The sequence below is a fragment of the Myotis davidii genome, unplaced genomic scaffold (assembly GCF_000327345.1).
Source record: "Myotis davidii unplaced genomic scaffold, ASM32734v1 scaffold244, whole genome shotgun sequence".
Classification (NCBI taxonomy): Eukaryota; Metazoa; Chordata; class Mammalia; order Chiroptera; family Vespertilionidae; genus Myotis; species Myotis davidii.
The window spans coordinates 739,508-750,880 of record NW_006294993.1 but is presented as its reverse complement, the minus strand read 5'-3'; the positions used below and the strand labels follow the sequence as shown (position 1 = coordinate 750,880).

Genomic DNA, 11,373 nt, shown 5'->3' with positions numbered 1-11,373 from the left:
TGCACGCCCTTGACCAGAATCAAACCTGCTGACCTGGGTGCGCGGTCAGCGCTCTAACAACTGAGCAACACGGGCCAGGGCCATGACTTACAGAGGTGACTGGGGTGTCCTGAAGGGGCCAATGCCGTTGAGAAGAGAATCCATTACTTAATTTCCAGAGAGAAGGGGCATGTCACACTGTGGGGAGCACGGACCTTGGTCGGGAGACAGAGGGGGCGAGGGAGGGCCAGGCAGGGCAGGCTCAGGAGTGACGAGCGGACATCCCCGCGGGCCCCCGGCCCTGGGCAGCCCCTCCTTGTCTGGGCCCCGGCGACCTAGGAGGGGAAACACTGGCCCGGTGTGTGAGTGAGAGGAGGGGTGGGGGCAGGGCCCTGGACATAAGGACATGAGGCACGAGGACATCCACGAAGACCTCACAGCGTGTCACAGCGCGCGAGTCCTGACGGCGAAACCCGGAGACGTTCTTCAAGGGGGACGAGAGACAGCGAGCTCTGTTGACTCAGGCGAAGAGCTCTGCGCACAGTTGAAACAGGACTGTCCGAGGACGAGACAGGACCCGTGAGTCTCAACACACTAGGAGGGAGGCAGCAATGGAGGCCCCGACCCCAAGTTCAGGAGCAGGAGCCGGCTGATGGAGAAGCCCAGGCTGGGGCCAGGAGGGGATTGCCTGAGGGGCAGGGGGAGGGTGGCGTCTTGTGTGGAATGGTGCCCTAGGTCCTTGGTGTCAAATTTTAGTAAAACTCACTCACTCGAGCAGTTAGATCATGCGGTTTTCCCTATTAAATTTACATTGAAGAAACCACACTGGAGGCAGACCGAGGCTGGTTACTTTGCTGTGGTGGGAATATGACCACTTGGTTATTTCTGTGCATTTCCTGACACTTTTTTCCAGTTCCGGAAGCTTCGTGCGAGGTCTCCCTGGTGACCCAGAAAAACATCTCAGTGGGCCCGGCGCCAGGGCTGCTCCTGGCAGATGCCTGCGCACCTGGTGGCCGAATCTGCTTATGTAAGGACTGAGGTGCTTACATCTGAAATCCACCTCCCTGACGCCCCGGGCTGGTGTCCCCGCTCAGCCTCGCGTGTCCTGGGTGAGCGGCCCCAGTGCCTGGGACTGATGCCAACGCCCCCAGGAAGCAGGTGCAGAGCAGAGCTGGGCAGCAGGCCCCCTGTGGCCCCGGGGCCGGGAGGAGAGAACACCGGGGTCTGCACCCTCTCGGGCACGAGGACCCCTGGGCCCAGGTCAGGTCCCGTCTCAGTGCCTGGGCGAGGGGTGCAGCCCCTCCAGCTCCTGCCTGGCTGTGACCAGGGAGTCTGACCTTTGCCACAACGAGGCCCACTAGACTCCAAATTTCACTGAATTGTTCACTCACTTCTCCCAAGTCCCTGGTGACCCAGGCACTGGCCAGGCGGATACCTTGCCCGTGGCTGCCATGCCCGTGGCTGCCATGCCCGTGGCTGCCCCGCGGAAGGGACTTTGACCATGGACAACAGGAACAGCTTCCTCCTCCTGCCTCCACCCAATGTCACTCCCTGGGAGGGGACACGGTGTCCTCGCCGCCTCCACTCGGAGATTGAGGATTCCAAATCATCAGAGCACGCAGGGCCATGGTGCCCGGGCTGGGGAGACAGGGGCTGGCACCTGGCACTCTGCCCTGGGGTGATCCTAGGCCCCCAGGACCGTCCCTCTGGGGCATCCCCCACACCTCTGGCCAGAGGGCCCCTGCATTGTGGGTGAGAGAGGCCCTTTGGCTGAACCGGCCTCCCACAGATAAGTCCAAGGGCAGGAGCCTGTGGAGGTTCCCTCGGCCTCCTCAGGGCCCCACCCCAGCCCACACCCCGAGGGCCCCGGAGTAGGCCCTGGGCGAGCTGTCCTCACAAACTCCCAGTGCCCATGGGGACCTATGACCTGCAAAGAGCTTACCCGGGAGCCCCCAGGACCCTTGGAAGGCAATCATCTGAACTCCCCAAGCCCAAAGGTCCCTCCCTCATGGGGTCCTGCCCCCCAGTCTCTTCCAAGCGGGACCAGGTTTAACAGCTCCACTCCCCAAGGACCCCTGGACACAAAACTTAGGTTTTCACGAATTCATCAAAACAAATCAAAAAGCCCTGGCCGGTTTGGCTCAGTGGACAGAGTGTCGGCCTGCAGACTAAAGGGTCTGGGGTTCAATTCCGGTCAAGGCCGGTCAAGGGCACATGCCCAGGTTGCAGGCTCCATCCCCAGTGGGGGGCGTGCAGGAGGCAGCCAGTTAATGATTCTCTCTCATCATTGATGTTTCTGTCTCTCCCTCTACCTTCCTCTCTGAAATCAATAAAAATATGTTTTAAAAATAAAATAAAATAAAACCCCTGCTTAGGCCCACCTGGCAAGTGAGACTCGCATGGTTGTGACTGGCCTCTGTGGGGTCAGAGAGAGCAGGCCGAGGACCAAGGGTAGGGGTGGTGTCCCCACGCTGGGGGATGGACAGGCAGGGGCCTCGGGATCCCACAGGGAGGAGGGTCAGGGGCTGAGAGGGGCTGAGGGCTTGGCCCCAGGACGTGGGGACGGCTGGGACCTGTGAGGAGAGAGCAGCCATGCTCGGGGTGCACTTCGGTGTGGCTCAGGCAGCGATGCCCCGTGGTGAGAACAAGCCTTTCTCAGCGGGCTGCCTCCTGGGCAGGGCCCAGCCACCGAGCCACACCCGCCTCCCCAGGAGGCAGCAGATGGAGGTGGGGAACAACCGGCAGGTGGCGTGGCCCCGCACATTTTCTGCTCTGATTTTTAAAGTGATCCGTACAGTGCTTGGGTGCCTAGATCATGCCGGCCAACCAGGGTGGCAGGAAGAGGCCGGCCGTCCCCAGCAGGCAGACGATGACGAACACCCAGAGGAAGATGCGGTCGATGACCATGGCCACGTACTTCCAGTCCTCCTTCACCTGCAACACAGACGTGCACCTCACAGGCAGCAAGAAGCTCGAACCCGGCGCTTTGCCTGACGGGTTCGGTTTCCATCTTCGCCACTGAGGCCACCAGGGCCGCAGGCACACCTGCTGGGGGGCCGAGTGGGGCGGGTGCAGAGAAGCCACATGTCCCCTGAAGTCGGGTTCAGAGGGGGCAACACCCTCGAACTGAACATCCCGGCTGCCGTGGGGGACGGGTCTGGTGCTGTGCCTGGCAGGGTGCCTGAGCCCAGAGGCGGGGGGGTGGGGGGGGATCTTTGGAAGAACACCAGGGTCCAGGATGCTTCACAATGGAATTTGCTCCAGGTTTGCTCCAGCTGAAGGGGTGCCATGGAGGCCATCCAGTGCACCCCCATTTTTCAAATGGACCAAGTGAGCTCAGAAAGGGCCACTGGCACCCCCTGGCCGCAGGACAAGGGCCAGGAGCCACCCTGGGTGACAAGGCCTGACCTCTAACAGGAGCCCCCAGGGGCCTAGTGTCTGAGTGACAGCTGAGGCCTCACTGCCCTCTCCTCCTGGGCGGGCGCTCAGGGGTCAGCTGCCCAGGGGGCCGGAGGCCCCTCAGGGATCAATGGAGTCTCTCAGCTCTGTCCCTTAAGCCCGAGGGGGCGGGGCACAGCCAGGTGCTGTGAGCAGAAGGAGGAGGGAGGGGCCAGGGCTCAGGGGGAATCCCAAATGCTGAGGCCAGCGGGCGGCCATGGACGCAAACACACAAGCATGCCGAGCACGTCACCTGCGCGGGGGCCGGTGAGGAAGGAGGCGGGATTGTCTTGTGTAGATGGGCACCGAGGCACAGAGCGGCCATGGAGGGGGCAGACCCCAGCCCCGCCCGGCTGCTCTGAGGTCCCGGCTCCTCACCCACCTTTGGCCTTTGCCTTACAGCGGTCCCGGGGGCGGCCTGCGGGCGCCGGAGGGACTGGGAGGAAGCAGCGTCAGGGCATAGTGGGTCCGACAGGCCGGGGCGAGGGCAGGGCTCAGTGCCCATCTGGGAGCGTCGAGGAAAAATGGGCTCCTCACTGCCATTTTCTGCTCTGATTTTTAAAGTAATCCTGGCAGTTTTAAACCAAACCTAAACGGACTGTTTGTTCACAGGAAACCTGAGCGCAAACAGGGTCACTTATAAATAACAAGCCCGCCGGGGCCCTGCTGTGCTGGAGGACGCTGTTCCCTGCTTTTCGCCCGCTGTTGCCCGTCCTGAGGATGAAAGGCCAGCGCAGACCAAAGCCACCAAGGCCTGCGGTCGCTCAGGCGACTAGTGAAGTCATGTCATTCCCCAGAGCCAGCGACGCAGGGAGCACACTGCGGACGGACACGGGGCAGCTGACCAGCCACAGAGGGCCTAGCGGCCCCTCCTGTCGGCTCCTCGGCCCTAAGGTCTGCTCCACAAGCTACTCTGGGCCACCTGCCCAGCGCCACCCCAGGGCCCTGGCCAGTCTGAGGGCTCAGGGAGGAGGGGGCAGGCCAGGGTGGGGGCTTGGCGGCTGCATGCCCAGGGCTGTTTCCTGATTTTGTCACCAATCACTCCCTCCTTCAGTGTCTGCTCGTCCCACAAGGGCCAGGGCACCTCCCGGGGCACTGGGGCAGGGCCTTACCGAGAAGTCGGTGTCTTCCGCCTTCAGGTGGGCTGCAATGTGCTGGATGCCCTCGGCAGCCCGCGTCAGGGCGGGCGTCAGGGCGGGCGGCAGGGGCGGGCGGCGGGGCGGTGCTTTGGTGTTGAGGGCTTTGAACGCTGTGTTTGAGGATCCTGTGGACAGCTCCTTGCACTTGCATTTGCAGGGAGAGGCCTGGTCTGCAGGTGGGAGCTCAGTCCAGGGAGCCTGCAAGGAGGGAGGGGAGCTGGCCACAGGGGCGCTGGCCTGGGAGGCGGCCTCGTCTTGAGGAACGCAGTACTGGATGCTCTGAGACCGGCACCGGATGCCGCCCTCCGGTGCTTTGTTGGGGCTGGACATGTGTTGGATGCTCAGAGACCGGGCTTTGGCAAGCCCCGGGGCCCAGGTGCTGGTGGTTGGGCGGCAGGGGCTGGGCGACGGGCCGGGGCTGGCTTCCTTGGCCTCTGCTAGCCGCAGAGCGGGCACCTGGTCTGAGGGCAACGTGCAGGCCGGCTGGGGCTTGCCTGGCGCATCCAGGGGAGCACAGAAGGCCGGGGTGGGCGAGGGGCCCTGGCTCTGGACTTTGCTCATGAAGTTGGGCTCCTCAGGCTCCGGCCAGAAGCGAGGGGCACTGGCCATCCTGTGCATGGATTCGATGAGCCGCCCGCAGTTGACCTTGGTCATGGGCGGCCGCTCCATGAAGAGCAGCCGCGGCACGATGTCCAGGAAAACGCGGCGCACCCAGGCGGGCATGGAGTGGGTGCGCGGGGAGCGGTGGTGCACGTTGAGCACGAAGACGGTGATGATGATGGAGAGCGTGACGAAGATCATGGTGAACAGCAGGTACTCGCCGATGAGTGGGATGACCAGGGAGGTGGAGGGGATTATCTCGGTGATGAGCAGCAGGAAGACGGTGAGCGACAGCAGCACGGAGATACACAGCGTGACCTTCTCGCCGCACTGGGAGGGCAGGTAGAAGACCAGCACCGTGAGGCAGGAGAGGAGCAGGCAGGGGATGAGGAGGTTGACGGTGTAGAAGAGCGGCAGGCGCCGGATGATGAAGGCGTAGGTGATGTCAGGGTACACCTCAGCGCAGCACTCGTACTTCCTGGTGTTGTAGGTGCCCACGGCGTCCACGAGAACCCACTCGCCGCTCTCCCAGAAGCCCAGCCGGTCCACGTGGCTGTGCATGCTCACCAGGTCGACCTTGGCCTTGTCGTAGGTCCAGGACCCAAACTTCATGGTGCAGTTCTGCTGGTCGAAGGGGAAGGAGGTGACGTCGATGCTGCAGGAGCTCTTGTAGATGGCAGGCGGCGTCCACTGCACCCGCCCGTCGTGGAACAGGTGGGCCTTAGTCAGGTGGGTGATGGCGAAGTCCCCGTCCGCGCTGGGCAGGGAGAGAGGAGTGAGACCCAGGAACAGGAGGCCCTGACGCCTGGCCCCTAAGGCGCCGCCATGCACACACCTGGTCGCGAGTTTAGGCCCCGGGCAGGTGTAACCTGGCTATGCCACTCTCTCAGCCTCAGTTTCTCTACTAGGCCCAGGCTCTCCACTCTGACCTGGTGTGGCCCCCACACAGGAGGAGGCAGCAGCCATTCCGCAAGTCCCTCGGACAGCCCTGCCGCTTTCGGCTTTGAAATGCTCACAGGAAATCTCTCCTCGGCCCCACGAAACCCGCACTGACCGTGCCACCCGCCTCATGCTGGTCTCAGCAGCAGGTGAGCCCAGCCTGGCAAGGCCCCGCTCTGCACGTGGGGCCCGCCACCCCGTGGGGCAGGAGGAGCAAGGCTGTGACCCCCACGGCAAGGCTGGGCCCCTCCCTGTTGGCTCCTCTGTGCCTGGCAGAGGCGAACATGGCCGGCAGTTTCTGGTCCCTCCCATCCCCACAGGGTGTGGCATCGGGGTTGGCCGTGAGTCCGGAGCCCTTCTAGGCGGGGCTTGCTGTGTGGGGCTGCGGCGGGTCCAGGTTCCTGCTCCGGGCCCTGAGGTGCCCCAGGACTGTGACACCCTCTGCCCCAAAGGGACCACGTAGAAAAGCCTCAGGTGGACAGCACAGCCTCACGTGCCTGACTTCCAACCAGGGGCGCCCCAAAGCCATCAGAAAAGCGGGGCCCTGCTCGCCCTTCTCCTCACCTATCAGCTCAGCCTGGACACGCGGCCGTGCTCAGGTGCACATGTCTGGCCAGCAGCTACCGCTGCCCCTGGAAACAGGCCTCTCAGTGGCTGTGGCCCGGCCAGCATCAGCCACCAGCTCCTCACCCTCCCTCCAGGCCGTGTCCGGAGTCTGGGCACTGACCACAGCCCCACAGAGAAGCTGTTGTCCGCCCGCTACCTCCCACGGGTCCTGGTGGGGAGGAGAGGGTGGAGGGCTGGGGTGTTGAGCATGGACCCCCGGTGGCTGGGTGGCTGGAGGACTCAGGGTCGCGGTTCAGACCAGTGGCTTTCGGAGAGCAGAGAGTTTGCCTGCCTGCTCCCCTCCGCACCCCCCGCCCCCAATGCATCCTGAGACCATCCCCCAGGCGGCTCACATGCCGCCATCACTGCAATCAGTTATGTCGGAAGAGGAGCGAAGTCATTCTTAACCAAAGAGCAACCCTTTGTAGGTCAGGCCCAGTGCCCGGGGCAGGAGGGGCTGTGTGCAGGGCTCTGGGGAGGCAGAGGCTGCGTTCAGGCAGGGGAAGGGGCGATGGGGAGGGGGGCTAAGTGCTTCTCTTTGTGAGCATGTCCAGAGCCTGGCCCCCGGCGTGGATCCAGCGATGACAGCAGAGGCCAGGGACCTGGGAGGAGGGCAGGAACCCTGGTCAGGGTCCCGGGAGAGACAAGTCTGAGCCCAGAGCCGGCCACAGCTGTGCCTGGAAACCCTGGCTCCAGCACAGAACACCGTCCACCCATCAGACTTCGCTGGGCTGTTCGCGCGGGAGTGTGAGGAGCGGGCCTGGGGCCTGCGGTGAGGGCTGCGGAGATGAAGGGGGGACCAGGCCCGAGAGCTGACCGGGCAGGCTCTAGAGGAGCCCGCACATCTAGGCTTCTGGAACGAAGAGCAGCACGTGGGGCAGGGGACAGGCCTGAAAATGCTCCAGGCTGCATGGGAGCAGCTCGGGGCCCGCAGTCAGGGGGCAGTGCCAGCCCTTTTCCCGGCTCCTGGGGAGAGAGGCCAAGGTGGAGCCAGGAGGTGGCCACCCCAGGCGCCCAGGCCGCACCCAGCCCCGCTCTCCTAGCTGCTCCGGGTGAGATCCAGACACGGCCGCCTCTGGCTCACCAGCCTCGGTGGAGCTGCCACCCTGTCCACGGAGCCCCCCCGCCCCCCCCAGGCTCACTTGTTGTAGAGCACGATATCTGGCCGCCAGATGAGCTCGGAGGGGATGCGGATGGAAGTCACGTTCTCGTAGTCCCTGGGGTCCCAGCGCAGCTTATAGTCCCGCCACTCCTGCACGGCAGGAGAATGCTCAGCTGAGAGGGACGGGCAGGGCTGGGGCGGTGGCTGCGGCGCCCCTCCCACTCACCTGCTTCACCCACACATTCGTCGTCATCATCTGGTTCTTCTCGTCCTAGGACAGCAACAAGGAAAGAAGTCACGGTGCCTGCAGTGGCAGGCCCATGGCTCTCTGGCCCCGAATCTTCTTCCCCACAGGCCAGGCCAGGGCTGAACATGGGAGAGTGAGCACCTCATCTGCGGAGGTAGCCACGCCCAGAGGGGAGGCCCAGAAGGCACTTAGGGATATGGCGGCAAGGGCCCCCAACCTTTCCAGAGCAAAGTGAGGACAAGGTTTGGCCAACTGTATAGGCAGCTGGGGCTGGCCCTCCCCAGCTGTGGGTGGGTGTGTGGGGAAGGGGGCAGCAAAGGCGACCTGCATTGCTCTGTCACAGCTGGGCAGCCCCTCTGCATATGGGCCCCAGGTGAGCAGGCACCTGCCCCTCCTGCTGCCTCCAAATCCACTTGGGTGTGCACCGGGCGCCTCGCTACCGGACTCTGGTTAGGGCGGGCCTTGCTCCTCCAGGGGACAGGCCCCTGCCCCTGTTTGGGGAGAAGAGGTCCTGTCCCCAGGCATGGCCCTCGGTCCGGCTCTCCTGCAGGCCCGCCGGGGACAGGCCCTCAGCTGACCCAGTGGGACGCCCCCCAGAAACGGGTGCTGAGGAGTATGTGACCTCAGGAGCCAGGAAGCCATGGCTGCCCCACCTGCCTCCCCTCCGGGTGGACGGCCTGCCCCTGGAGGCCCCATCCCCCACCCCAGGCTCCAGACCCTTCCAGGGGACAGCCTGCCTCCCTCCCAGCGGCCTGCCCAGCCCATGTGTGCAGCGTCAGCCCCGGTGCCTTGGGCTCCTCTGCAGGCCGGAGCTCACACAGGCGAGCACTGCGGCCAACACAGGCTGGCAGCAAATGCATGAGCCCCAGGGGATGGGCGAGGAGGCCCTCGCACCCCCCACCTGGCCCAGGGCCTCCACAAAGACGGCTCCTCAGCACCTCGGAAGGCGTGTCCTCAGTCAGCCCCAGAGCCCAGCGGAGCCTGGAGCTGACCCACCCTGCCTGGAGCTGCCACGGGCCTGGAGCCTCGGAGCCAGTGCTCCCGCCCTCTGGCCTAGGACTCTCCTGGACAAATGGGGAGAGGGGAGCCCCAAGGAGCTGGCAGCAGGCCCGGCCTTGGTGCAGCCGGACCTTGAGTGGCAGCCAGCGGCCACCTCCACCAGCCACCACTTTGAACTGCCCTGGATGGTGAGGGCAGAGGGTGGTGGGGGCAGAAGGGTGGTGAGGGAAGAAAGGGGGGTGGGCAGGAGGGTGGTGGAGGCAGGAGGGGGGGCAGAAGGGTGGTGGGGACAGAGGGTGGTGGGGGCAGAAGCCTGACATGGCTGGGGACAGGGCACACTGACGGGGCCCCTGCTGGCCCTTTCTGCCCCAGGGGTGATGGGCAGAGTAGGCTACGGCCTCTCCCGCCTCCCAAATATTACCCAAGTTGGCAATGCTGTGCTCACCCTATTTCACAGGGAAAAGATAGGTAGGCAGCCTGGCACCAGGGCCCCCACACACCTCCCTGAGCCGACGCAATGTTAAGGTCCTGGCAGGGGCAGGGATGGGCATCTGGGAATATCTGTAGCCCCTATAGCTGGACAAACCAGGCTCCCAGAGGCCCCTCCTTGCCAGGCTGGACAGACCCACACTCCAAGGCCCTCAAGAGCCCAACCCAGGTGGTGTGCCCATCACCCAGTCAGATCACACCCAGGATGGACCCTAAGCCCAGAGCAGCAGTCATTCGAAGACTGGATCCTCCTAGGAACCCCTGTGGCCCCTAACCACGAAGATAAACACCCCTCAGACCTATCCGAGACTCCCCCAAAGCCCGCATTCCAGACCTGTAGGTAATGGGGGGCCCTTGAACCAGCTGGGGGACAGGTATTGCCCCATCAGGCGCACAATTCACACAAAAGCCCCACAACTTGACCTGGCACCGGCCCCACCCCACAGAGACATCTTCTGCCCTTGGCCTCTGAGGCTGGCAGCCTGGTCCACTGCTGACCACCTGGCACTGTGTGTCCCCATGTGGGACAGAGGAGGACCAGGCCTGGGGCAGGTGTGCACAGCATCTGCCTCTCCTCCAGACCCCACCACAAAAGTGCATTTGCTGGACTCAGGCCCGGGGCCGTGCTGGCTCCTCAGCCCGGCACCACCTCCAAGGCCATGTGTGACAGCCCAGGCCCAGAGCTCCCACCCTTGCACCTACCACGTCAATGAGCTGGGCGATGGACAGGCCAAAGTGGACAAGGACCACGTCCGAGATGTTGGCCACGGGCCGGGACCACTTGTTGTAGCCAGAGAAGAGCTTCTTCAGCAGCCGCTCCTCTGCGTGAGCCCGAGTCTCCACGGGGCCGCTCGCTGAGGACAGGCAGGCGTGTGGCTCAGGAGCAGGCCCAGTGGCCCCCAGGCTGCCCTCCAGCCTCATGCCAGGCTGTGCTCAGCACCCTGCTTTCTTCCATCTCTCCTGGCACCTGCTACTCACCGCAGGACCTTTGCACAAGCTGCCCCACTCCCCACTTCCTTACGGAAGCCTTTCCAGCCCCCTCAGTCCCTCCTAGCACGGGCACCTCACCACAAGTGTTCAGCTGTCCCCACAGCACTGGTTTGCATGAGTCCCTCTCCAGGTTGTATTTCAGCCACCAGCAGAGCCGTGAGAACCTTACTTCAAAGCACAGGTAGGGAGTGAGGGGCAGGCCCAGGCAGGAGACAGAAGGGGCGGGAGGGTCCAGCCACCCAGAGCCGCTTTCAGTGGCTGCCAGCAAGCCCAAGGCTAGCCCCGAGTTACCGTCTCCTCAGGGACATCTCAGCGCTGACCTGACAACCAGCCCAGCACCCTGTGCTCTTGGATGGACACAGACTGCCCTCCAAGAGGCTGGAGTGAGCCCCCAGTGGGGAGCCCCAGTCTGTGGCCTCATGGCCTCCCTGGCACCTGCATCACAAGGGGGACTGGGAGACCCCCTGCCCCTGCTTCTCTCAACTTGCCCTGCTCACCTGAGAGTCATCTACAGGATGAGGAGGGTTGTGCACCCCTGGGGTGGGTCCTGGACCCAGACCCTGCCCTCCCAGCCCACAGCCTGGACCTTGCCCCCTGGTGCCTTTGACCAGGAAGGTGCAGCCACCCCTCAGTGGGGAGGCCAGGGGTTCAATTCCCTCAACCCCCCTGAATAGCAAGGTGGTTGCTCAGGGGAGGGAAGGTGGAGGGGCTGGAACCCACCCCCCCAGGCCACCTCTCTGATCCCCCCCAAGCCAGGAGCAGGCGTGGGGGCAGTCTGCAGGTGAGCTTGGCTGGATGGGCGCGGGGGAGGGGTGGGGAGATGGGCCCCTTCCCTCCACCCAGGC

At 64.2% G+C, this 11,373-nt stretch overlaps 1 protein-coding gene across 2 annotated transcripts; it reads right to left on the bottom strand.

Moving 5' to 3' along the window:
- Positions 1-2,281: 2,281 nt before the first annotated feature.
- CHRNA4 (cholinergic receptor nicotinic alpha 4 subunit) lies at positions 2,282-10,612 on the bottom strand. 2 transcript variants are annotated; one of them, XM_006769522.2, is made up of 5 exons: positions 10,241-10,612; positions 8,030-8,074; positions 7,844-7,953; positions 4,530-5,913; positions 2,282-2,913 (listed from the first exon to the last, which is right to left on the bottom strand). In XM_006769522.2, the coding sequence occupies exons 1-5, from the start codon at positions 10,457-10,459 to the stop codon at positions 2,788-2,790; spliced, it is 1,884 nt and encodes a 627-aa protein (XP_006769585.1). In that variant the 5' UTR covers positions 10,460-10,612; the 3' UTR covers positions 2,282-2,787. The 2 variants fall into 2 exon arrangements, with proteins under 2 accessions (XP_006769585.1, XP_015423191.1); XM_015567705.1 differs by lacking the exon at positions 7,844-7,953 and having other exon boundaries at positions 10,241-10,287.
- Between the last annotated feature and the right edge of the window lie 761 nt (positions 10,613-11,373).